Source organism: Drosophila ananassae, chromosome XL (assembly GCF_017639315.1).
Source record: "Drosophila ananassae strain 14024-0371.13 chromosome XL, ASM1763931v2, whole genome shotgun sequence".
In the NCBI taxonomy this organism is placed as follows: Eukaryota; Metazoa; Arthropoda; class Insecta; order Diptera; family Drosophilidae; genus Drosophila; species Drosophila ananassae.
The window spans coordinates 10,893,524-10,921,335 of record NC_057931.1 but is presented as its reverse complement, the minus strand read 5'-3'; the positions used below and the strand labels follow the sequence as shown (position 1 = coordinate 10,921,335).

The 27,812-nt window shown below is 38.3% G+C and overlaps 1 protein-coding gene across 29 annotated transcripts in view; it reads left to right on the top strand.

Annotated features, from left to right (window-relative positions):
* The window catches only part of LOC6504618 (basement membrane-specific heparan sulfate proteoglycan core protein), a 79,372-nt gene that overhangs the window by 16,359 nt on the left and 35,201 nt on the right, over nucleotides 1-27,812 (top strand). For 22 of the 29 annotated variants that reach the window (XM_044716943.1, XM_044716948.1, XM_044716950.1 and 19 more), the window contains exons 3-8: nucleotides 7,894-8,359; nucleotides 8,416-8,590; nucleotides 8,652-8,815; nucleotides 9,109-9,783; nucleotides 10,170-10,400; nucleotides 10,860-11,009. In XM_044716943.1, the coding sequence (XP_044572878.1) occupies nucleotides 7,894-8,359; nucleotides 8,416-8,590; nucleotides 8,652-8,815; nucleotides 9,109-9,783; nucleotides 10,170-10,400; nucleotides 10,860-11,009 (1,861 nt within the window). Of the gene's footprint in view, nucleotides 1-7,893; nucleotides 8,360-8,415; nucleotides 8,591-8,651; nucleotides 8,816-9,108; nucleotides 9,784-10,169; nucleotides 10,401-10,859; nucleotides 11,010-15,777; nucleotides 15,944-20,158; nucleotides 20,347-27,812 lie in introns of those variants that run through there. The other 7 variants (XM_044716958.1, XM_044716957.1, XM_044716961.1 and 4 more) reach the window with 5 other exon arrangements.

Sequence of the window (27,812 nt, the reverse complement as noted above, 5' to 3'; positions counted from 1 at the left end):
GGTATCTCCATCTCCCCCAGTTGTTATCCGGAAAGGGGTTGACCTCCTTATAGCACACAGAGATGGCTATATCTTTCCTAAAAATGATCCGATCCTTAAGGGGAATACCTTAAACGATTTCTGGATCGATCTGCGTCAAAATCCCGGAACCCAATATTTTTTCAATTTTTTTCTCATTTTTCCCCATGGATCCCCTTGAAAAGTGGGTTTTCCGCTATATGGCCCACTGCGATGGCTATATCTTCCCCAATTCTGATCCGATCCTAAGGCGAAATACCTTAAACGATTTCGGGATCGATTCCCCATCGATCTGCATCAAAATCCTGAAACAAAATATTTTTTTAATTTTTTTCACATTTTTCCCCATGGATCCCCTTGGAAAGTGGGTTTTCCCCCATGGGGCCCACGGAGATGGCTATATCTTCCATAGTTTTTATCTGAATCACAAGCGGAATACCTTATTCGCTTTCTGCATCGATTTCCTTCAAATTTTAGTTAAAATCTAGCAGCAAAATATTTTTTAGATTTTTTTTATATGTTCCCCCCAGAGAAGCCCTGAAATCTCACTCCGTAGCCCCCACCCTGCTCATTATTGGACTTTAAGTGGCAAGAACTGCCAGCAGTTAGTTAATTCGAATGCCTCGGAGGCTATTAATTAATATTCATTCAATAATCGGGCGCTATCAGTGGGCGGGGGGCTGAATGGGGCGCCTCGGGCAGGGGCAGGGCCAGGGGGCAGTAGAGTCGTAGAGCCGTGGAGGGAGTATCGCTGTGGGCCGAGTGTTATCGGGCGGTGGAACCACTATAAATAATAGCAACAAAATAGGGCGGGGGAGCAGAACGGAAAGCCGATGAAGAAATTGCGTAAATGCTTTTTATAGAAGTTCAAGTCATTGAAAATCGGAATTCACTTCCTCGAGCAGAAAAACCGAAAGACCAGATACGCATTTTCATACAAAAATACAAAAATACAAAAATACATGTGTTGGGGCCGATTTCTTTCATAATCGGGCAACAAGAACAAAAAGTATATATGCCAGAACTGGAACTAGAACTAGAACTATACTATATATAAAGAGTATATATATAGAGTCTGGAAAGCAATTTATTTCAATTAAAACAAATCAACTGACAATCAACAAATATTTCTTTAAAATATATGATTTTTGGTGTTGGGAGTTGGATCTTCTGACACTTTCAGTGCTCTGACTTTGAAGTCATCACTATAAATACGTTCTTCTGTAAAAATATGAATAATACCAGCACGTGGCTATTAAATTTGATACCAAAGGGGTTATTATGGCTCAGAATTGAGATTATTACAGAAGAGCAGGAAGGCACGCTGGCCCGAAAAGCCCGAGAGGCCCGAGAATCATAAAAACATACAAAACATGGCCCATAAAAGTGGCCAACAATCATCGTAATAACCTCGCCATACTATATAGAGTGCCAGAAACTATATTACAAAAAAAAATATTAAACATTTTACCATAATTTTTTATGGTTTAGCCCATTAATATTTTCGAAAAATATGGATATTTGTTTTTCCGAATTTCCTCAGAAATTTGTTAGCTAATTAGAGACATTAATTATGGGCCAGTTGGTCAGGTGGGCGGGAAGAGCACCTAGTTTTTAATGCAAATTGATGAAGTATCATGTTAGGGGCTTGCTCTTCTTTTTTCCTATTTTTTTTTTCAAATATTATTCTTTTATTATTTTTTTGGGGCCACTTTGGGCCACTAATGCAGACAAATGACAGGCGGAGGCACCTGCCCTGCAAGTGGCAGTGGCACTGTGGCCCTTGCTCGACTCTCTCCCGCCTGCCTCATCATTGTCACGTAGCTTCTAAGTGCCACAAATTACGCACGCAAATTGGCTTTGTTGTGTCAGTGGTCTGGCGATGATGGCAGGAGTCCTGCTGCCAGTGGCAGTGCCAGTGGCAGGAGTGGCGGCTCTGCTATTGCCACAGGATGCTGCATCGATAGTTTCCCTGCAATCTGTCCCAGGCACTCGTCACTCGTTTTTGTTACACAGAGAGAAATTTTGAAGGGTTTTTAGTTGGGAGATTTTATTACAAAAATGTTGTGGGAATAATCTTCAAGAGAGAGAGTCTTATAGAGACAGAAATTAATAGAGTTTTAAGGAAGTTTGTAATGGGTTTCTGTTATAAAGATGTTATAGGTATAATATATCATAGATCTATATGCTTTATAGAAACTATATTACAATATTTTAATAAGAAACTAGTAACTAGTAACTGGTAAATTAGTAATTTATAATTTGGTAACTAGTAGCTAGTAACTTGATAACTAGTTGCTAGTAACTAGTAACTTGGTAACTAGTAACTAGCAACTAGTAACTTGGTAACTAGTAGCTAGTAACTTAATAATTAATAACTAGTAACTAGTAACTTGTAACTAGTAGCTAGTAACTTGGTAACTAGTAACTAGTAACTTGTGAACTAGAAACTAGTAACTTGGTAACTAGTACTTTGTAACTTGGTAACTAGTAACTAGTAACGTGGTAACTAGTAGCTAGTAACTTGATAACTAGTATCTAGTAACTTGGTAACTAGTAACTAGTAAAAAGTATCTAGTAACAAGTAACTAGTATCTGAGTAACTAGTTCTTAGTAATTCTCAATCTTTTTGAAAAAGGTCAGCCTCTTTTTCAGAAAACATGAATAGTAATATTAGTATGTTATAGATCTAGAACTATGATGAGGTATAGTAATAGATATAGAATAAAATATATAATACAGAGAGAGAAACTTAAAGATGTTATAAAGTGTACATATATAGTATTTAAGAATAATATATTCTTTTCTCCAAGTGCCTCGAAAAAATGTGGCCATTAAACGGGGCTTAGGAATGGCAACAACAAAGTAACTGCACTTCCTGGGAGATGTTGGGAGATACATTCTTCTTGTGGTTTTTATATTCTTTTCTTTCTTTTCCTTGATTTTTTTGGGAGAAGGACAAGAGCTGGCTGACAACTTAATATGAGGCACGAACCGAGTCAACCAGGCCAGAAGCGAGAGCCTCAAGTCTCAAGTCGCAGCCATGTCAGAGAATCATAAAGTGGGTGGGTGGAGCGGCAAGAGGCAGGGGCATGGGGCAGGGGGCAGATATGCTGCCGCCGACAACTTAAAGGCGTTAATGGTCGTTTGTTTTATGAGAAATTGCCAAAACGTGAGCGGCATCCAGAAGCGGTGGCAGAAGGACATCAAAGCGCCCAGGATCAACAGTCGCCGGGCGTGCCTCACTTCTCGCCACTGATGGACGTGCCAACCTTGGAGTGGCTTCCACATTTAAATGAGTTTGTGCAACAAAACAAAACATAAATATTAGCCATCCAGCACATTGTCAACTCTGACTGAACTTTGACTTCTGTTTGGGGCCCTCTTTTGTGGTCATTCGGGCCACAAATCACAGCTCAAGCAGGTGTCAGTGTGGGGGCTTTGTTTCGATGGCTAATAGGTATGGAGTTCGATATCCAACCAAGGGGTATGATGGGCAAGAGAATAAATATTTATTTTTTATTTAAATTAAATGGAAAGTTTGAAGAAAGAGTAGACTTTGTCTCCTAGAAACTAACAACTAATAACTAGTGACTAGTAACAAGTAACTAGTAACTAGTATCTACTAACTAGTACCCCAAAGTGTCTCGTGACTAGTAACTAGAAACTAGTAGCTAATAACTAGTAACTAGCAACGAGTAACAAGTAAGAAGTATCATTTTCTTCTCAACTTTTCTCTTATTTTCTTTTTTTATTCCCCCTTTCTGTTTATTGTTTTGTGGAAATTTAATTTCCTTGTCATTGTTAGTGCCACCCACATGTGGTTTACTTTTTTTTGTCTATTTTTTTTTTTATTTTATTGGCTTGTGAGAATAAAAAACAGGTGCCAGAGTTCAACAGAAAACAAAAAGGGGCGGCAAGCCGGAAAGCCAAGCTAAATTGAATTATTTGTTTAGATCTTTTAGAATAAATATTATAGAAGGCATACATACCACCAAATAGATACATAGATAGATAGATAGATGGATGGATAGTCTGGAGAAACTAATTAAATCAAAAGGCAAATTGCAGAGCCAAGACTTGCAGTTTAATTAAGAAAACAAATTGTGAAAAATGCAAAATGCGCGCTAAATATTTCCTGCTGAGAGTTCCTCCATTGCCCAGATCAGTTCGCCCAACAGTTGCCTGGATATATATGATAATATATATATATCCAGTACAGTATATAGATATATATCTCAAGCCTCGGCACAATGATGATTGACGGGCAATCGTGTAATCTTCTTGCCGTAGGATTACTTCTCATAGTTTCTACAGTCGTGTGGCGTCAATTGCTTTGCACTTGCTCTAGAGACCCAGATAGCCCCTGAAGATTTCCAGATTTTCTGATTTTCAGATTTCCAGATTCCATATGCCTAGATGTCACTTCCCTTCAAAAAAAAAATGCAGTTTTTTTTTTCTGGCATTTGTTTTAAAACGAGAACTTTTTAGACCTCCCGTCTGGCGGCTCTGGCCTGGCAATTACCTTGAAGCTACTTTTTAATCAAATTTCCACATGTTTCTACCCCCAATTTCCTTCTCCTGTCTCTTTCATTGTCTTCTACTCTGTCTCTTTCACTCTCTGGCATTTTTTTTGCCTTTTTTTTTGGGCTTTTCCGTTGATAATTGTGGCCAACAGACAAAAGTTTGGCTTTTCGGCCAAATGTGATTTTTGGTATGTGTTTGGGCTGCACTTTCTTTAGGGGGGGTTGTGATTTAATTTTTGTGAAAATTATTATTTTTGTTAGAGGGGTTATTAAAGGGGGTGATTTTTTAAGAAACTTAAATTTTAGATTTTTTTGTAGGCTTTTAAGGATTTTTTTATTATTTGATTGTTTTTATGATAAATATTATTTATTTTTATTACTTTGAAATGGAAACTAGAGATCATTGGAACTAAGATCAGTTAAGATTTTATAGATCATCTTCTTATACCCTCTTGTAGCTTAAAATATATATATTTTTTAAGTTCTTAAAAAAACTAGAGTCATAATTTCCGTGGCCTATTTTTTTTTAATAATTTTCGCTGCCTTTTGTTTTTCTTTTTAAATTTTTACCTTTTTTTTATGGTCTTTAGAAAGCCACGCCCTGGGCCAGCTGGCCGCCCACTGTCTGCCGTGCCTGGAGGCCACAAATTGTCTGCAGTTAGTCAGTTTGTCAGTCGGACAGTCGGACAGTCTCTCAGTCAGTCAGTCAGTCAATAACTTTTTCTTTCGCTTTGTGAGACTGTCGCCCCCCCTTCGGCTGGCCCGTCCCGGCCCGGCCCGGCCACAAGTCCAATTTCGGCCGGGATCGATTTAGCGAGAATTGGCTCGATGTCTGCGATTTTTGAACGTAGATGAAAATAAATTGCCGGCACACATATGTTCGCCAAATTTATGACTGCCCCCCCCCTCAGAAACAGGGGGTCGGGGAGTGTCTTTCTGTCTGTAATTTGTCTTTCAGGAAATGAGCCAGAAAAAGGAGTAGGGGGTTTCGATACACGCATGTGGTTTTTGATTTTTTTTCCTTATTTTTTTCTGGCTGTGGAGGGTTAAGGGTGGATGACCCACTTGGGCTTCACAAAATGAGCAACAAGTTGAGACAATTGTAGGAATTCTTTCTTTTTTTCTTATATTTTTTTTTTTTGGCAAACGAATAAATCTGACAGATGCAGTTGCATCTCGGGGGAAAAAATGGGTTCAAGGACATGACGTTGTCATCTAATTGGTGGGGCACATAAATAACATTTCGTGTTTGTTTCTCGTTCATCCTAATATTTATTTAACACGATGTTAGGCCTGTGTGTGTGTGTCTGTAATACGTTGCGTATGCGTAATAATTCATTTCGCCACTAAATTGCATACAGAAATCGATGTGGGCGGCTACGGCTGCACAGTACGGTGGCACAGTTTTAGAAGCTCTGCAGTGTCCGGCCATGCTGTTTGCATACATTAGCGGACAGCTCCGAGTAATCACAATAAACGCCACGGAATCTGTGTCAAGCATGCCAGCATGCAACCTCCAAAAACAGATTCTATTTTTCTTCTCTCCCCACCCATTTTGGCAAGAAATTAACTGAAAAGGATCATCAGCAATTAGCACAGAAATATCATGAAAAACAAATCAATATTGATGGCCTATCGATGGCAGGAAAATATTATTATTATGTATAACACAAACTGTCTGCCAAAAAACTTGCCAAAAAAAGAAAAAATAAATAGAGAGTAGGAGCAGGAGGGTAACAATTTCAAAGTCCATTTACGTGACCCAACAAGGCCATAAAAGCGACAGACACTTTGTAGACAGCACGAAGTCAACAAGAAATTGTTACTGGAAACAAAATACCGGAAATCAAAACAATGTAGATGGATTCGTTACAAAAAAGTTTCCTCAACTTTTCGATTTTGTAGGGAAAGAGTTTTTTAAAGAGTATTTTTTACGGTTTTTAAACTTAGTTTGGCTTTTTCGATTATTATTTAGTAATATTTATTCATCTAATATGTTTTAAAGCCATTAAGGATGAGAATTCGTCACAAAAAGTTTGTTTATCTTTCGATTTTGATGGGAAAGAGTTTTTTTGTTAGAGAGATTTTGTATTATTTAGTAAATGTTTATGTATCTTATAAGTTTCAAAACACAAAGTGATAGAAAACATGCAAAAAATGTCAAGGAATTCGTCACAAAAAGTTTAAAAAAACTTTAGATTTTTGTTTTTCAAGGAAAAGAGTGTTTTAATTATCTTTTCTGTATATTATTTAATATTTTTTAGCAACAACATCTTTAAAATAACAAAGTTGAGGAGAATTCGTCACCAAAACTTTGAATTAACTTCTCGAATGATGGTTTAAGGAGAAAAATATTATTTAAAAGCTAACCCCCAAAATTTATTGTCTTGACAAGCTCCTAATTAGATTTAAACCCCATTTTTCCAGCTTTATCTGAATCAGTGTTCATTTAATTGAAATTCATTGTAAAAATCGAGTTAATAAAGTAAAGATAGAAGCATTTTGTGGCTGCATTCCCGTGTCTCTGGCACTATCTTTTTAGTTTATCGAAGTATTTCGATAAGAGGATGGAAGAGTGGCTCGGGCCATGCACATTTGGCCCACATTCCATATATATATGTACATATATATATTCCATATTCCCACACAGGCACACATGGAAATTGTAATTGTTGGGCGTGGAGTGATGGAGGTGATGGTGGGGGGAGGGAGAAAAGCACCTCCGAAGAAAGACTTCCCCGGAGGGCTGGAAAGAAAGAGAGCACATCGAACATCAATTTTGTGGCAAGATATGATCGGGTGGCAGCGGGCAGCGTGGGGCAGGGGGGGGGGGGGGGACAACACGCGGACAAATGCCTTTTATCAGCCAGAGGGAACAATAAATAAATATATGACGTGCGTCTACTCCGGTACTCGCTTCCCCCGAAGAAATCTACAGAAGAATTCGAAACTGACACTTGAAATCAAAGCTCAATGGGAAAATGTGTCTAAAAATAAAACAAAGGGAGCTGAAGAGGCAAGGGTTTGGGCTTATATTCTTTACTCATACTATTTTTTACAAGAATAATTAATAATAATAATAATAAAAGACATAAGTCTCTTAAGAAACTCACTTTTCCGTTAAAATGCCAGCCAACAGTGCCCCAACAGTGACAGTTTTGGAAGCACTGTGGTGAAAAGCTATCCTATTCACAGTTTCCGCACAACTGTGACTCTGCTTAGCCAAGACCACAACCACGAAAATGCTTATTTTTTGTTCAGGAAAATAGAAAAAAAGAGCTTTTTAGGCTTTTTCTTTAAATTAAATTATAATTATTCTAATTATTAATATTTTTTTTATTTTTCACAGCAAATTGCAAATGTTATTGATGATGATATGGACTTTATGCTGGCCGATGAGGCCTCCCTGCAGTCGAACAGCGACACTGCCCCCCTGGTCACCAAGGACGACTTCAATCTCGACTCGGAACTCGATTTGGACGGCGAACAAGCTTTGGAAGAGTCACCCAGCGGCAGCTGGTTCTCCCAGAGCGTCCATCGTGTCCGACGCTCCCTGTCCCGTCTCTTTGGCGGCGAGGAGCAGCAGAAGGAGCAGTCCCGCAGCCGCCGAGGGTCCATAGAACGGCAGAAGGAGCGCCGTCGCCAGGCCAAGGAGCAGCGCCAGCTGGAGACCCGCCAGCGCCAGGAGATCAAGCAGCGCCAGCGTCAGGATCAGCAGGCCAAGAGGCTCGCCCACGGACCCTTCAAGCGCTACTCCTTCGACGAGACCGAGGGCTCCGGCGCCGAGGTGGACCAGGAGCAGGAGTATTTGAGCTGTGAGTCCATACTACCACTAGATCTAGTCTTTTTTTATCGTATTTCTTATCCCTAGACCGTGTATCCTTCACCTTGAACGAGCCCTATCAGGTGGACTTCAACGATCCCGAAAGCGATGCTTACCTTCAGCTCCAGAAGTCCCTGGAGGACGATCTTCGATCCTTCTTCGATCGCACCTACCCGAACTTGGTGGACGAACTGGACATCCGCAGTATCCTGGTGCGAGCCGAGTAAGATATCTTGATTCTCAGTAAAATTTCTTGGATAATATTTCAATATTTTACATTCCAGCCCCACGGATGACTCCTTTAAGGTGAATGTCCTGCTGAAGCTGCAGATTCCCGAGCGGATCACCGACTTCCGGAACAAGTTCCTCGACCAGCTGACCAACTTCAACCGAATCGAGAATCTGGGCGCCTTCGCCGATGAGAACTTCGCCTTCGAAGATGTCCAGGGTAAGTTAAGGCCAAATGGGTGTCCCAATCAGTAGATCCTTTCTCTTTCCAATAACTGCTATTGCCACATTTTGGTGTGAGACGCTGCTTGTAGAAACTATTCCCATGACAACCCATTCCCGCAAACACCATTCCCCCCCCAAAAAGTATTTCCAGGATTGCAGCAGCGATCGGGATACCCTTGAAGGTCTTGGAATTGGTATCCCAGACCTCCAAGGACATCCCATCGATTGCTAGTCTTGAGATACTCTATTTCCAAAACTTTTTGTTTCCGAAAACCCCCCAAAAAAAAGCACAAACTCCGGAGGGTAGTGCTGCCGCGGCCGAACCACGCGTGTCCTTTGACGGGGCGAAGCGTATCCCGAACCTGAATCTGGCCACCGATGTGCCGGTAGCTCCTCCCTCCACTCCCAGTGTCTTTGATGTGCAGCCGCGTGTCGACCTGACCAGCGGTACTAGGATCTTCAACCTGAACCTGCAACCGGACGTGTCGCCGCCGGAGCCCACAACCACGACCACAACCCAGCGACAGGAAACAGGACATTCGTGCACCAACAACTACTTCATGTGCAGCAACGGCCAGTACGTGATGTGCGACAGGATCTGCAACGGAGTCAGTGATTGCCTGGACGGTTCCGATGAGAGTTCGTGCCCCTCCGAGTCATCCCCTCCGTATGGAGTTGTGGAGTCGCGTGCCTCCTTCTCCGGAGGGCGTCCGATCATTAATCTGAATCTGCACGAGGACAGCGAGGAGGCGGAAGTGTCCACAACTTCCAGAGTCTTCGAGGTCTCCGAGCCGGAGACAACATCAACGACAACGACGACGGCACAGTCCCCTGTCCAGAATAGACGTCCTTCGTGCACAGGATACTCCTTCATTTGCGACAACGGCCAGCACATCATGTGCTACAAGACGTGCAACAATGTGGCGGATTGCCTCGACGGTTCGGACGAGAGGTTCTGCGAAGGTTGGTCCCCCCGGGAACAGGAATCGAAAGACTTACTCCTAAACCGACAAATCATGAAATAAAAAGCCACCGATAAGTAACAAGACCATAAAGCTCTGATCTCTGATCGCTGATCTCTAATCTCTGATCTGGTTGGGATCAGAGCTAGAATCTTAAATGTCAACTGACTGTCAGCTGTGTGACTTGTGCGACTTGTGTGTGTCAATCATCAATTTGGAAGAATGGTTCTAAAGCCTCTAAACCCCTCACCCTCACCACTCTGTCTCCATCTCTGTGATTGTCCTTCTATATCCTCTCTGTCTGTGTAAAGTCTCTGTGTCCTCTGCGTTTTCGTGCGATCCTTTGGTGTTATACCGTCCTAATACCTCGCCTTTGTGGTTATGCAGCTGAATCGGAAGTGGAAGACGGTCTGGGCATCAACAAGTCGATCCAGGAGACCACAAGCCCAAGCATCGGATACGAAGGCTCTGGCTCTGAGGAGTTCTCCAATTGCCGAGGCGATGCCACCTTCACCTGCCACCAAAGCGGCCGCATTGTCTGCGACGAAGTGATCTGCGATGGCACCAGGGACTGTCCCGATGGCGAGGACGAAGACAATTGTCCCACCGAAAGTCAGGGTAACAAAAAACAAAAAAAAAAACAACAGGATATTCCTGATCATAGACCAGCGATTGAAGCGATCGTTTCATTTCAATTAAATGCATAACTCATGGCTGCTTCTGATTGGTGTTAGTTATCTAAAAAATCGATAGTTATCGATAATCGGTGTTAGTTATCTAGACAATCGATAGTAATACTATAGCACATAAACATTTTCAATAACTTGAAGAATCAACAAAAAAACAAGCATCTCTCTGAGCTATAATCGGTGTTAGTTATCTAGACAATCGATAGTTATCGATAGACAGTAATTTAGTCACATTTTCGAAGCCCGAAGAGCCACAACCATTAAGCATTTATTTCATTTCATTTTCATATCATTTGGCTTGCAATATTCCTTTAATTTTCGTTTAAAATATCGTTTCTGGTTTGCTTTTTTTCCTTTTTTTCGATCAACTCGATTACTTGGCACTTAGTTTGCAACGATTCTGAGTTCAAGTGCGATAACAAGTGTCTGCCGTTGAGCTTGCGATGCGATAATCGATACGATTGCGAGGATCAGACCGATGAGGCAGGATGTCAATCCGTCTACCAGGAGACAAAACCAGACCCAGAACCTCCCCAGGGTGAGTTATTTTAATTTGATTTTTATTATTTAAAGTGCTTTAAGTGCGTTATTATATTTTATGTGATTTGAGTTCAATTTTCTGTTTTGATATTTATGTACATATCTAGTGTCTTTGATTTTCTTTTCGTTTTGGGTTGTTGGTGAAGTGGAATCATCGCCACATTTGGCGATCGGCTGATCTCATGCCCCAACATTAGAAGTGTATTTGTAGTCTGGGGGCACTGTAATGGCCAGAATATAAATTCCCAATATTAATTGGCCCGATAAACGAGAATATTTCCATTGAGTGGCATAGCTATAATAGCTATAGCTTTCGCCAGAATGCTCTTTGTAATATCTTTTCATAATTTTATTTATGCGTTTCGGCTCTCGTTGTATTCTTTCAACTTGAATTAAGTTCGCTTGGGCATTCAATTGGGTTAAATAATTTCGAATTGGAATTGGAATTGGAATTGGAATGCAACAATCGAACAACAATCGTCATTTGCCACAAAATTGTACATTCCGTTTCGATTCGAGGAAGCAATTTGTATTAATGAAGCGTTCAATAATTGATGAAACGTGAAATTATTCTAATTGTAGGCTATTGCTGGGAATAATAGCTTCTTAAGAGGTTCAGTGTTGGATAATACTTAATAAATAGTGTGACCATGCTCTATATCCTTGAGCTATTGCTCATTTCCAACCAAAACTTCTCTACAAAGTATCTGAAAGGACATACAAGCCTTGAATAATCCTCTTTTAGACTATGGCTGGAAATAATAGCTTCTTAAGAGGTTCAGTGCTGGAAAACACTTGGCAAATAGTGTGACCATGCTATCTCTCCATCCGCCATCTTGTTTAATAATGTCTTCTTTTGCTCATTTCCTCTCAAAACTTCTCTAAAAAGTATCTGAAAAGACATACAACCTCCGTCTTTAAGAAATTGACAATTTCCCACACAATTCAACCCCAACCTCATGCTGGGCAAATTGCACCAAAAACACAAAACATAAATGCAAATAGTAGCAGAGACAACAAAAACCCAAAAGCGAGATGAACAAAAAAAGTGAAATTACAAAACCCATTCCTCCCTTCGAAAAAGCCAAAAACCCACAACCTTCTGGCTCTGTCCTCTGTTCCTGCCCCCAAAGACACACACACACACTTCTGTACAAGAGAAGAGAGGGGGAAAAAAACAAAAACCAGATTACAATATCTATGAAATATGCCACAAAAGTATGCAACGCTGTGGAGAGCAAAAAAATATGCTATATAGATGGTGATTTGGGGTCTGACAGCGTGTGTAACGGCAAAAACAATTTGCAACAGATTAAAATTACCCCTAAGCGTATTATAAACTTAAATAATCCGCTTCCCACTTGCTGCACCAAAAAAACAAAAAAAAAAAAACAAAAAAAAAACTCACTAAAGTAGAGTATTCCAGGCTGGGGCAACCCCACAAAAAAAGCCAAAATCCTGACTCCTTATATCCAGTTCACAGTCGAGAGTTGCCAGTTTTACTACTTGGGGGCGTGTTAAGTGCTGTCAACGAGATTAAATGCAATGTCAGAGGTTGCCACCTCCTCACACCACCCACACTGCGTGTGTGTGGCTGGTGGGGGAAAAAAAAAATGAATCCGAAAGGAATCACCAAACCACCCAACCACCCATCCATCCACCCATCCACCCACCCACCATGGCCCGAAAGTTGTGTCCTTGGAAATTTAATGAATTTTCAACACTCGACTCCTGGGCATCTAATGCGAGGGGGATGCTAAAATAGAATGATGATATAGAATGTGTATTTGGAATGGTTTGGAATGGAGACTGGGTTGTATTTCTTTATAGATATTAATTAGCAGGGACTATATTATATAGTTTTTGATTTTTAAATAAATATTTTTAAGAAATAATAACTCTAAAATATCATACTCTATTTTATAGCTGTGATATAGCTTTATCTAAAACAAATCGATTAACGGGGAAACTCTATCGATAAATATTTTTTAGGTTAGTTTATTAGTTAGTTATTCCCATAGGTACTTGTAACTTCTTCTAAGAATGGATAAAGACTTTCAAGAAATACAAAATAAATAGCTTAAATAGAGCTCTTAAATAACAACCTCTATTTTAATATTCTAGTTTTGATATTTATCCAAAAAAAAACTTTTAGGTTAAGTTTGATTTTATGTGTTGTGTTTTTAGAGCTCTAGAGTTTAGAGAAAGTTATAATTATATATTTATATATTATAAATACTTAAGTTCTATAACTAACTTTATAAAGTCTATGATAAGTACTCTTACCTCTTAGATCTCAGACCTCAAAACATTTAAATACTATCTCCTTGTGCTTTTGATCTCAAATCTTTTCAAATTCATGCTCAAATGATACCCTTTTCTTTAACTGTTATTCTAATTCTATGCATTTAAGATCTGGGTATAGTATATATGCCCTTTAGTTCGTGCTTTTTTGTTTTTTGTGTCGCTCTGAAATGTGAAACCGGCAATATGCCGCTGGGTTTCGAAAGTGCGTCAATGGAAATGGAAAACGGAAGCTGGGTGTGCTTTTGCACTTGAAGCCGAGAACTAAAATTGTGAGGCTTTTTTTCTGTTTTTATCATTATGCAAGTGGAGTGTGTATATATTTATGATACACACTCTATTGAGAATACGAGGAGGAGGTTGTTGGGAAATGTAATTACTCCGCCGAGACCCTTTTGCCCTCATTTTCTGTAATTTGTAATTCGGTATTCAAAAGTTGCATTTCGAATTTATGGACATGCTTCTCAGTGTTTTTTTTTTCCGCTATTTTACAATTGTTTTGTGGCTTTTGGTTGTGTGCTGGCTTGATTAAATTTTTTGGCCAAAAAGACGACAAGCAAAAAATGTTAAAAAAACAAAAATGGGAAAAAAATAAAAAGTGGCTCGAGTCAATTAGCAGCTTCAGTTGCCTGAACTGTGTTAAATGGCAGCGGATTTCAATGTTCGCCCACCAACCGCACACACATACACTTGGAAAAATATATATGTAGAAAATTGCATAGACAAGGAAAGTGTGGAAAAAGTAAAAAAACAACAACCAGAGACACATATGCAAATTGAATTTGCCAGCCAACGCTTTTCTTTTCTCGCCCAGCGACCAGCGACCAGCTCCCATCGCCAAACGCCAAAAAGGGGCGAAAATTAAGCCAAGAAATACGAAATAAACAAACAAACAAAGGCAGAGGAAGATGCTATATAGGATATGCAGAAATTTAGAGGAAATAAGGGGTAACGAATGACATAATACCCTATAAAGGTTATAGGAAAAAAATTAAATAGAAGAAGCTAGAGATACTTCTTAAACTTACATTCATATTTCAAAAAGAAAATACTTATTCCCACTTTTAATAAAAAATATAATTTACTGCCTTAACTTAGACCTCTTTTTTCTCAGTGTCTCTTCCACATTAAACCTCTCTAATTTACGATCACCTATTTAATTATTTAAGTAATTTTTTCGCCTTCAGTTTAGGTTTAAAAAAAAAGGTATTATTTTTAGCTACTGTCTCTAGGCATTTTTTAATAAATCATCACTGAAGTCAACATAAATTCTAAACTATTGTTTAACTAAAAACTTAGTTAATTTTATGTTTTAGAATTTTAAATAAAAAAAACCCCAACATGCAATAATTTTTAGGATTTATTTAAACATTTCTTGGCCAACTTAATGGCCATTCGTATAGACTCTATTGGTTTTTGGAAGGAAATCATAAAAAATCATAAATGTAAACAATGCTAACCTAGCCCACTTGGACCCCCTATTTTCCTTAGTTTATCCACCCCCTTCTGGGGACTGTGCATGTCTGATGAGCTTTTTTTGTTTTTGGGGAAAAAAGTGAAAATCCGGGCACTTCCTTTTGGGTTGTTTTTGGTTTTGGGTTTTTTATGGCACTTGAAAATTATTTAAATTACATATTATGTAATTAGGTTATTAGTTTTTATGGGTTTAAAAAATATATAAATTATTTTCTTTCAAGAAATGTTTAAATTCTTGGGTTTCCCCTTTATTTGAATATTTTTTTGTGGCATTATCTTGCTTGAAATTTTATCTCATTTCTTGAAATATTATATTTTTGGGCTTCTTATTAAAATATTAATACCCTGTACTTGTAAGGTATGATGGTTATTAGGCTTTAAATATTTTTTAGCCATACAAAAATTAATATTTTTAGTATCTTTTAATAATAGTTACTATTTTTATACACGGTTTGCTAGAAATGAAATATTTTATTTAACTTTCCCCAAGCTATAATTCTCAACAGGTTCTAGCCTTGACAAGTTCAAGGGCAAGCCTTCTTTTCATGATATTTTTTAGCCTTTTTAAGATTTATTTCATGAGGAACCTATACAGTTTCTTATAAAATGTATCTAAACAAAGTAAAGCCCCCCAGCTTTGAGGTTCTGACGCAAGCGCATTGATTTTCGGCTTATTTCCGAGCTGGCCAGCAACATGTTGTTGGCAACAAGACGAACCTGCGGCAACACAGCGCCTTCTTGGCCAGCAATGAAGTCTGGTTGGCTATCGAAGCTCTCGTCCCCGAGTGTGTGTGTATTTTCGGGTTACAAAACCGAGCTTATACGAATCCGGCGGATGCCGTCACCAATGTGATTCCGTCGGCGGGGGCTGTCGTCGGCTGGGGAGCCGAAGCGTTGGCGCGTGCCCAGCTGGGGGAAAAGCGAGTCGAAGTTCGCTGCCAGGCTGCCAGAAAAGTATCTGTATCCACAGTGGTATCTGTATCTGCCGGATTGAGCTGCGTCAGTTCAACGTGAAGCGTTTGCGTGTGCGATACGTTGGCGGGTGTTCAGATTCAGAAACATACAGGCCCCAACCGAAGTCACTTACCATTTAGTCCTATTCCTCTCAACAATTCTTTTAAAAAAATTCTCTTAAAAAATATATCCCTAAAAGTAAATAAAGTGAAAAGTGTTTTGTGTAATATTTTTTTTTTTTGTTGTTTAATATTTTTTTTATTCCAAAAACTGTGTCTAAAAAATATTGGAAACTTGAGCAGCTTTTGGTTGTGCAATTTCTGTTTTTTAATGTGCAGCAGCAGGATCCGCATTGTGATCTCGTTTTTATAAAAAAATTCACAAAGAAACTAAACAATTACTTATCTTTCAAGTGGCCTTAAAAAATGCAATGTTTAGTGTTTAGTATCTGTCTCTTAATCGTAAAGATTAGAGTGTTTTTGCTTTGAAATTGGCAGGGTTTGCTGGCTTTTTGAGGGTTTGATTAATAGATCTGTAAAAGATCTTTACTTTTCTCCGATAAATAATCGCTCTAAGTGATCTTTGAAGTGTTTTTTTGAATAAGCAGTTTTGTGTTTTTTCAAATAATTTTTATGTTTCATTTTCTTTTAGTTTTTAGCGACTTTTTTTTTTTAAATGTTGAAGTTCTTGGTGCGATTTAAGGTCTGTAAGGATTAGGGTTTGTGAAGTATTGAATTTTTGTGGCTTCTTCAAAAGTGTTATTTAAAAAGTGTTTCTATAGAAATTTTATCCCCCAGCCTTGGTTTTATTTAAATATTTAATATATTATACAGTTTTAAAGCCTTGAAAGCATGAAAAACTAGTGGCTATAATCTTTTTTCTTTGTAGAACCATTTTTGTTTAGGAATTTCTAGAGAAAATGATCTCCAAAACCATAAAAAATATAAAAAAAATGTAACTTAACTACTTGCTTTTCTGGCGTTTTTTTGGCATATTAGTAGCCTTGGCCTTCCATAGCTTTGGATTTTCTTTCAAAAAACAAATTCCCATCGAATTCGAGTGAAAAATTCTTGAAGCACACGATCGCTGGGAAATTGCAACCGCCTGGAGAGGAAAACAAAGCACTTAAATCATTCGAATATGTTTGCCCGAATCACTCACTCATTATTGTTAAAGAATTATAGCTGGGGGAGGTATTAGGTTATAGGCCAAATGTTTGCATTGCGATTGGTTATTAATTTAGACCGGCTGACATGTTGCGGTCGCATTTGCCAGCTTGAGGTTTGGGTTTGAGGTTGCTGCCACAGAATGCAACAACCGATTGTGGCACTCATTGTGCGCCTGTTGCCGGTTGCCGGTTGCCTGTTGCCAGGTCGTAAATCTCAATCAGAAGACGACTAGACGAGAAGCTAAAGGTAAACTTTGCTAAAAAGTCATCGCATTTCTTGGTTAGAGCCAAGAGCCAAGAGCCAAGGCAAGAGCAAATAAATCTTGTTGAGGCAAAACAAACAGTGGAATTTCTGACACTGATTGCTCACTTGATCTCCGACTTGCCGCCCTCTTGATATTTTCTCGATTAGTTTCAAAAATAGATGTATATCAGAGGGAGATATATATATATATATATATGCCTATTTATTCCAAGGTGTCGCTGACAAATATCCATCCGTTCCGGCTCTGGAAAAACAAAAATAACAAACCAAATATGGCAGAAGACTATTTTTGTCTTTAGAGTTTCTTTTCTTTTCTTTTCTTTTTTTTTTTTTTGTGGAATTTAAAATTCCTGCAGCTGTCTGTGAAATGCAATTTGCTTGCCTCGACAAAATATGGCCAAAACACACCGCTCGATTCTTCCAAAATGTCAGGATCGCCCCCGGCGGAGATCGTCTTCCATGGTGTTTTCGACTTTTGTGGGAAACACACAACTGCAATTGATTTTTTCTGCAAACTAGGCACTTCTTTTTTGTATACTTATTTTTGTGTAATTCATTGAGTGAGGATATTATTTGAGACTACTTGCTATAACTTGGTGGTTTGTTGAATGAAATATTTGAAAATAAAAGGGGTTTTCAAGGAAATAAATAGAAAATGATATTTAGGAGAGTAATGGAGGATTTTCGGACTATATTTTGGTAGAAAAAGGGGTCTAGTTGTATTATATTTTATAAAAAAATATGGTGTACTATAAATTACTTCCTTAAAAGTCAGCAGTTTGCTAAGTTTTCTTTTCTTATAATTTTTTTAACCAAAGTCCTTTTAGTAACTATCTTCACAGACAGCAGTTTTCTTTGTTTTCTTTATATTTCTTAAAGAAATCTTATTTAAGAACCAAGTCCTTCCAGTAACTTACTTCAAAGACAGCAGTTATCCTTGTAAAAATGTTAGAATCTTTTTCTTAAATATTTTTTCAAAATAAAATCCTCAAACAATTACCAACTAAAAAGCCCTAAAACCTTAGCTATCTATTTCGGCCACTTTTTTTAAAAGACTTGGCGAGGATCTTATCTGAAAAGGACTAACATGCATCATTAATTTTAATGACTGTTAATATGCCGCAACTAAATAGATAACTTGGCCGCAATTTGAGTTTCTAAAAACTCGTCATTAAGAGGGAGGAGAGACGACTCCTTTGCCCGAACCAGAGCCTCTGGGGAGGCTATGGATATTCTATAGATTTCAGTTTTGAATGGAGGCTGCTGGGATGCATCTCATTAGTGTTTAAAATATTTTGTTAGCCTGGCCTGGCCAGCCCACCACTGACGCTGCATTTTGTTGCCAATTATTATTATTATGCGTAACATGTTGGGTAACCGGAAACTTGGCCAAGATGCCGCGGCTAAAAGCATTCCTTTAATGCTTCGGTTAATTGAAACATACTTAACAAACAACGAAAAAGCAACAACTAAATTGCCAACAAAAGCCAGCTAAAAAGCCTGTATAATAATTGAAAAATGCAGGCATCTTGCCAAAACCGCATAAACAACAAAGCTTTTAGGCGCGTATCTCAAAGATACGGATAAAAGCCAGTCGATCGTAGCAAACTAAAATACAACAAAAAATAAAAATAAAATAAATCTTCAACAGAAATAAAAACCTTTCACTCGACTTGGCACTTTTTGTAGATCTTATACTTCTTATAGAGAAAAAAAAAAATATAATATGTATATTGTGTATCTTTTGATATATAATATACTTTTTTGTATCTCAAGTTCAAGTTCATTAGGTCTCACGGCAGTCGGTCGTCCGGCTGTTGGATACAAAAATTTATTTAGAATTTAGCCAACCAATTTGTTGTAATTTATTCCGAGGTTTTCTCTTACTCGAAGTGAAAAAAATAAGAATTATTTTCTTTGAAATAATTCTTAATTAAAATCCAAATGTTTATTAATTGGTCACGTTTTTTTTTTATTTTTGGGGGGATACTGTACTCGTGAGATCGAAATCTATATAGTCAAGGGTGGTGGTGCCAAGTCGTGTCTTATAAATAATTTAAACAAAATATAAAAAAAAAGGTTAACAAAAGGCATGGAATTATGGGATATCTGTATGGAAATAGAACACATTTGTAGCCAAAGAACGAAAAGCCAAACACCAAAATGCCAACAATTGAATGCTGATGAACGCCTGCTCCTGGCGGGTGTCCTCCAGCAAGGATATGCCACTCGAGTGGTGGGTTGCGTTATTTAAAATTAAGCAAACACTTAATGCCACCAGGACTAGCAACAAAAATTGCTCTATTTTTTGGAGGCAGGACACTGAGAGAAGAGTTTTCTCTTTAAAAATGTATTTTTTAGGTTAGGTTAACTTTTGAGGTTAGGTTTTCTTAGTTTTTTTTGAGAATATATTTTTTTAAATTTAATTGAAAACCTTAAACTAGTATCCTTTTTTATAAGTGTATCTGTGCTAGCATAGACAAAGGCGGAAGTCCGGAGTGGACGGGATGGGATGGGATGGGATGGCTGGGCGTGTCTTTTTTTCAATGGGCGGTTGGGTCATGTTTGGGTCATGACGGCAGGGTCACACTGTGTACTGTGTGGGTGGCCTCTTCATTGCTTTCATTTGTAACGGAAATGTTTGTTAAAGTATCCTTCTTTTTGTTGCCTCTTGTTGTTATTATTGTTGTTGTTAATGCGTTCAGTTTGCCAGCGGAAGTGTCGCCACTCGCCACTCTTTACTCTTTACTCTTTACTCTTCACTCGCCACACGCCTCCCTCCCAGCGTGTCCTTGCCAGCGTGTGTCCTGCTGAGATTTTTATGCGCCACCTCGTGAAGTGAAAATAGAAACAGAAACAGAAACAGATATTTTTGTGAATTCCAAAAGCTGCTTAAAAAAATAGAAAAAAAATTATAAAAAAAATAGAAAAAAATATATAGTCTTGAGATAGAGCATTTTCCTCTCCATTCTTTTCGTAGCTTTTCATCTTAGCTCGCGCATCCGCATACCGCATCCGCATCCGCATTTCGCATCCGCATTCGAATCCGTGTATTCGCATCCGCGATGGGAAGGCGCCTGAGGGCAGCCTTCTGGCTGCTGGCGGCCCTGATCGCCCTACAAACCCCACAAAGACTCGAAGCCCGAGGCACCTATGTCAACTATATTGGTAAGTTTTGGATCTAAAGGGGTTATGGAGGGTCTAAAAAGGGGGTTTTAGGTCTAAAATACTAGATGATTGTGATGTGGGAGGTCCTGGAAGGCCAAACCCATGAGTATTTTGGAGAATAATGATCTACAGAGTCGAATTCTATCTTTTAACTCATAATACTACTATCTATGAATTGTCAGACAGATCTACAAAGATCTAGTCATCTTACCCCTATCTTTACTAACCTGAAAAGTACCACCAATGAATATTTTGAAGAAAAGATCTGCTAAGGCCTTATTCGACTGTATTTTTGTCTTTTAACTCATAATACTACTATCTAGAACAATTTCAGACAGATCTATAAAGATCTTATCCATTTATCCTTCTTTTCTTTACTCTAAAAGTACCACCTATGAATGTTTTTTGAGAATAATCTCATACAGAGTCCTATACTTCCGCATTACTATCTTTTAACCCAAAATACTACTATCTATAAAGTTTCAGACAGATCTATAATGATCTAGTCCTCTTATCCCTATCTTCATTAACCTGAAAAGTACCACCTATGAATATTTTGAAGAATAATGATCTTTTAACTCAAAATACTACCATCCAAGACTATTCAGACAGATCTATAAAGATCTCAACCGTTTATCCCTCTCTCCCTGAACCCAAAAAGCATTCCTATTAAATAATATTTTTAATAAATTGAATTAATAATAGCATTAAATAAAAATGCATTAAATAACTCGATAAAAAAAGAGACAAGACAAGACAAACAAAAGCCAAAGCAAGTCCCCTCAATGAATATGCAACACAATGTTGCAAGCAATATTAATCGATTCGATTTGATTCGATGGCAATTTATTTCAATCGGACTGAGTATGAGTATGAGTATGAGTCCGAATCGCAGACCCCATCTCCAGTACCAGTATCCAGTACCCAGTAGCATTTTCATTTAATTGCCACTCAAGTGACAACAATTGCCAGCTTCTTGATATCGAGGAATGAAATATATGGTGTGTATAGTGGGCATAGTATATATAACAGAGAGAAATGAAATGGAATGGAATGCAGCTGATGATGTTGCATGCCACCACAAAATATATATAGATGATGGGGGAAGGCAGAGATTGTTGTTGTTATGGAGGTGGTGATGGTGGCAAAGTGGCCAGTTGACTCAAGTTCTGTACTGAGTCGAGTTGATTTCAGTCGAGTTGAGTTGAGGAAATCTAGGCTAATTGTTTGTCGCTGCTGTAATAATGATGCCAGCGACCAATTAATTTGCACAAACATCTTAATTTAGGCAGCCGCGCGAAGAGAACACAACAATGTTCACTCTCAAAGCCAGCACTTGACATGATTTTGCAAACACTTGATATTGAGATTGATATTGAGGAAGTACATCTACATATATATGTGGCCTAAAGGACAGAGGCCTTCAAAATGCTCCATTATATGTATTTCAAAATCAAAATCAAAAGCAACTGCCAGGCCCATAACTGTTTTTTCTGGTTTCTAGGCCTCTGGTCACGGTCAGTGGGAGAAAGATGTGTCTTGTAATAGCCTCTGATATTTGATATTTGATATACCAGGAACCGAATGATGCCACTCTCCACTTCCACAACGTTTGGAACAATAACCAAGACCGAGAGAGAAATGAAAACTGTAAAACTGTTAACGTGGCCAAGACTACTGTACAGTACTTTTCATACAATTGCAGCAATGTCATCCTTGACTTCATTAACTGTTGCAACCTGAGACCATTGGCAGTGAAGCTGCAACATCAGCAGCCAACATCCAACAAACAAACAGTTAAACAAACAAACAAACAATTAAACCATCAGACAAAGTCATAGCTTCATGATAATATTTTATATTTTTTTTTGTAAAGAAATTAATCAGCAAGCCTGAGACTGAGTCAGATTTAAGTATTTCGTCATGTACTGATATAGCTACAGATATACATAGCTACTGATGCTGTTACAGATAGAGCTATATAGCTACTATATAGTAACGCCACTATGAACTCTTCTATGAATAATATTTATTTTTGCGATAAGTGCAGCCTGCAGATTCCGCGGCTGGAATTTATGGCTTGACCTGAATTAAGGCGGAAACTTGATTACAATATGATGTAATTTATAAAAATGATTCATTAGCAACGGAAGAGTTTAAAGGAAGGGATCTATAACTACAAAGTGTGGTCTAAAGTATGAGCTTTTCTTCTTTTATTCCTTACTTTTTCCTCAAAACCCTTTTTAAAAAATAATTCAGTAGGATTCGGCTGGAAAAGCTAACTAGGCCTCAGGTTCTTAAAAAATACTATCTATAAATAGAAGAACTATTAAGAAGAACTACAAGTTATAGACTAAGATATAAGTTCTTGAAGAATACCATCTATAAGAAAAATGTACATAAATATTTTAAAAAGATATAGTCTGAGGTATAAGCTTTTCTTCCTTTATTCCTTACTAAGCCACAGGGTTCTTAAGGAATACTGTCTATAAGGAATAGATCTCTGAATAGTTTAAAAAGAACTATCTATAAGGAAGACATCTGTAATCTAGAAATAATAAAATTTAAGAAGACCTACAAATTATAAGCTCTTCCACCTTTATTCCCGACTTGCCGTACTTTATCCCCCAAAAACCCTTTATTTATAGCCATCCTTAAAGCCATGACGCGCAGTGTACCTGCAGGGCATTCAAGTGTCGCTGCCATTGTCCCGAAAAAAAAAAATCAACATTTTCAATTCGGGATTTGTTATTTGCTCGGCATTGCCGCCGTTTGCTTCCTGCAATTGCTTGAAGAATGAATTGAGAAATGTTTATTTTTAGTACAATGTGCCACACACACTTGCCCCTTTGTCACCCTCTCTCCCCGCTGTCCACTCCTCCCCTTGACTACCATCCCTTTTTAGCAAGTTTTCTGGTTGCCTGGCCCGAATGCTTCCTGAAAGCCAGAAAGCAAAAATGAAACAAGATCTGCCAAGATGCGGAGCTCTAGAGGTTCTTGAATAAATAAATGCTCACTGAGGCTATTGGGGGGGGATAGAGGGGATAGAGGGGATAAAGGGGGGTAGCATGGTTAAGGGGCAGGGGGGGGGGGGTAGAGGGTGTGTTGCAAGCTGAATGCTCATGCGCTGATGTAAGCGTCTTGGAGAACAATTAGAGCCGAGTTTTCCATTTACAGTTTGAGCAGCACTGTAAACTGCAAACTGCAAATAGTATCTGAGAGGGCTTTGTATCTAAGTATCTGAAAATGTGTATGTGTGTGTGTGTGTGTGTGTGTGTGTGTGCAACAAGCTCTCAAGTTCTAGTTATTTTTATTATTTTTTCAGTATTTTTTCAGGGTTAACTTCTACACTTGTTTGCTCGAATTGTTTGCCATCCGCTTGCCTCGGATTAAAGTTTTTCTTTCTAGCCTTTGGGTTTTTTTTCTTTTGAGCCTTTGTTGTTGTTTCAGTAACTCATGTTGTTGTTGTTACAGTTACTCTTATTCTTATTGTTGTTGTGGAAAACCCTTCACTGGCCAACGGCACATAGAGATTCTTCTCTGACTCGCATGTAATTTGATGCTTATGCCATTAACAAAAATGTCAAAACGTCTAAATGCCATTGGGCAGAAAACCCACCTTCAGCCTCCATAGACACCCTCCTCCTCCTTCTCCTCCATCCCTCCATTTTTTATAAAAGGCTTTTCCACCCACTTTTCACCATTTTCCAAGGCACGTAATTTGCTTGTTGAGAGCGCGTGCGAAATGTCAAGAGCGAAACTGCAGATTATACGAAAGAACTTTGCTTCTATTTTGTATTTTCCTATTTTTTTTTTTTTGTTGCAATGAGATTTGATATTTGAAAAAATAAAGAAAATCATAGAAGTAGATCGGAAAATGGGAAATGGAAAATGGCCAGCCAGCCAAGGCAGTCAGGCAGACTGCTAAGAAAAGTCAAGACTTTGTTGCCCGAGAAGGCAACAATCTTTTCATTCTTTCCGCAAAAAAAAAAAAAAAAATGCAAAAAAAAAATCTGTTTAGCTGATTAAATACGTGACTTAATTCCTATGCTGACAGCTGCCCGCGGTGACTGACTCTCGACGAGTGTTGTATCTTAAAGATACATGCAAGGCATTAGGCAAATTTATGCACTCCACTGCAATTACAATAAATAATTTGTGTGTTTGAGTGACGAGAGAGTGACAAACAGGCCTTGGCCTTGATCGGATATCGGATATCACATATCTATTATTTATATATTTAAAAATATATATATATTTCTGACAGTGTATCTAATGCATGCTATTAATTGCAATTGCATCTGCACTTTAGTAACTGTCTTAAGTGAAGTGTTTGGCACGTGCACTCTACAAATATAACTTATTTATTAAATTTTGTTCCCACTCGAGCAGTATCTTGTAAATTTATTTATGTATTATAGTTTTATTTTCTGGCTCTCTATGCAAATGCCAGAGACGGTGACAGACTAGCATGACAACGACAGTGACAACGGCGGACAAGCGGACACGGGGACAAGCGGACACGGGGACAAGCGGACACGGGGACATGCGGACACACGGACAGCAAACAACCGACAATCGCACGACAACGGACAGCAAAAGTGAATTTACGAGCAGACTGCAGATGCGGCTTAGATACCGCATAATGTATCCGCCAGATACATAGATGGGCCTATCCATCCATCCATCCATCCGGCTTCAGGCATTTGAATTTCGAAAAAGGAAATCAATTTGCAAAAAAATGAAAGCACTTATCTGCTCTCTAAAGAGTGAAGAATTCCTAAATATTCATTATTCATTATTCATAGCCACCCAACCCATTCAAATTATTGATCAATTTTGCGATCACACCTGCCTAATGAGTCCCAGAACGATTCTGAGCCATCAGGCATCAGGCATCAGGGAGGGTATTAGCCGGGTCGATAATGCCCACAAATTGCATCGACTGCACCCACTTGACTGCCAAGATGCAAAGATACTCCTATTCACTGGGTTACTGGGCATGAGCTGTTTGCTTTTTTATGAAACTTTATCAGCAATGCAAAAATCTGCGGCAAAAAAACAAAAAAAAAAACAAAAAACAAACAGAAATGGCAAAAAGTACTGGCCTAGAGCACTTCGTTATCGTAAATGACGTAAAGAATTTTAATCGAGCATCCAAAACGATAAACGTTTATGGAAAAAATAGCGCTGGATGCTATAATGATTCATGCACTGGAAAAAATTTCAAGATTATAATAGCTAGAGGGGAAAAAATGACAATTTTTATGGTTTTCAAGAAAGAGTTTGAAACTCTAAGGAAGAAGCTTAGTTTATTTATTTATTTCTCTTAAAAAATATCTTAGACTTTCTCAATAAAATAGCTTTTAATCTCAAACTCTTACCTTTTTTTTTATTATTTTTTTAACACCTTAAAAAATAAAGAATCTTTTCTTTAAGTGTCGAACTGTAGACTGAAAATAAATGCATTTGAACGATTTGTAATTGCTATTACAGGCAGCTTGACATCATCGGCCGACAGCTGATGCCATAAGTATGACGATCGAGAACGATATATAGCTCTAGAAAGAGACGACATCAATCGGTTAGAAAGAGACAGCAGATAAGATAGATAGAGGGAGCGATAGAGAGGTGACATGAAAAGTGCCGCCGACAGAAGAAATCTGAATGAATTGCTTACAAAAATGTAGGTCCATTAATATTCCTTATAGACTTATAGAGGAATGGGAGAAAATGGGTGTAGAATCTGGAGAATCAGAACAGATCTGAGATGGACCGAGGCGGCCAATTCTTCTTTTATGGAAGCCGGAGAATTGAATTTATGGATGCATTCCAATCGAATGATGTTCGAAGGAATTTGAATATGCCACGAGTCGGTGGGTCATTCATTAATATTTATTTAAACGATTACGCGACTCTGCCTGAATCACTTTTATAGATTAATTTTATAAAGTTAGTCATTTCCGAGTTAGGGTTTATTTTTGATAAAAAAAAAAAAAGAAAAGGAAACCCCATCCATAGACCATATCCTATAGCCCATAGCCCATAGCCCATAGCCCATGTATTTCAATTTAGGTTCTGATTGAAATCGTTGCAAGTTTAAAAGCAAAACAACATCATCATTATTTTTGGGGGCCACAAATCTCATCCAAGCATTTGGCCATCGATCAGTGGCAGCTGGAAGTTCGCAGGGGCATGCAACATTTTTGGGGCATTTGCATACCATCCCCAACCCACCATCCATTGCATTTGAAATTTGGCAATGAACTTCAATTTGTGGATGGGATGGAGTTTGCTGGGCTGGACAACTGAAACAGAAGCGTGTCCTGTTCCAATCATAGAAGCCAGCAAATATTTGGCCACAAAATGGTTATTATGGTTATGTCGCGACACTTTTTCCCTCCCCCCTCCCAACCCAATCCATTCATCCATCTGGTCTGGCCTGGTTGCGTGTCCAGAACCGCGATGATTAATGACAATTTTTGGATTGACCGTGTCGCTTCAATTTTCCTACTTATGACTGACTCCTTTCCCTACATCCCTACATACACTATGGGATGGTACAGAGATATACATATATATATATATATATTTGTATGTATATATCAGGCAGAGCGGCATGTGCCTGACGTCTCGCTGGCCCGATAACATTTAATTGCTCAGCGATATATCACAAGATAGCGACGACATTGCAACTGCCCCAGTCGGGGGTTTCTGTTTCGGTTTCTGTTCCCTGCCGTCGCCCCTTCAAGACTTGAAAATTAAATAAAAATAAATTGTTGGAAAAAAAAAAGAGCACAAGAATTTAATGTATTTACATATATTTGCATTGCATTTTATATGCCATCGTTTCACCTGCAAAATCAACTCATAAACCAAAAGACAGTCCGGACTGGGAGAGGAGGTCACTCAAATCACGCATACGACATGTTGTGCAAACAAACTAGCTACTAGCTACCAGCTACTAGTGGGTTGTAGGAACTAGGTGCTCACTGGGTGCTTTGTTGACATTTCCTCTCTACAATGTAGGGGATATTTTTAGAAGAGTATGGTTTTAAAATTTAATATTCTTATTTAACTATGTATATTTTTATAAGCGGTACATTGTACGGCAGCGTCTTTAAGATATCTTTTATATTTTAAGAATAATTATAAACTAAGTGCTATTTTTTAACAAAAAAGAAGATGAGAGAGCTTTTTTAATCAAAAATGGATAGGAATTATATTTAAAACACTCGTAGTGTCCTTTCGTCACCTACTTGGAAGACTCTCCTTCTATAATATAGTCTGTAAGTGAACTTTTTTAATGAAAATTTAAAGGAAATCCTATTTCTTTCTCTAAAAACCTTATTCTCAACCACAATTTCTATTTTTTTCATAATTATTTTAAAGCCTTTTTAGCCAATTTAGCAACCAAAAGTGCCATTAATTGCTGCCCGCCGATTTGGTTGTTATTCTTGCCACCG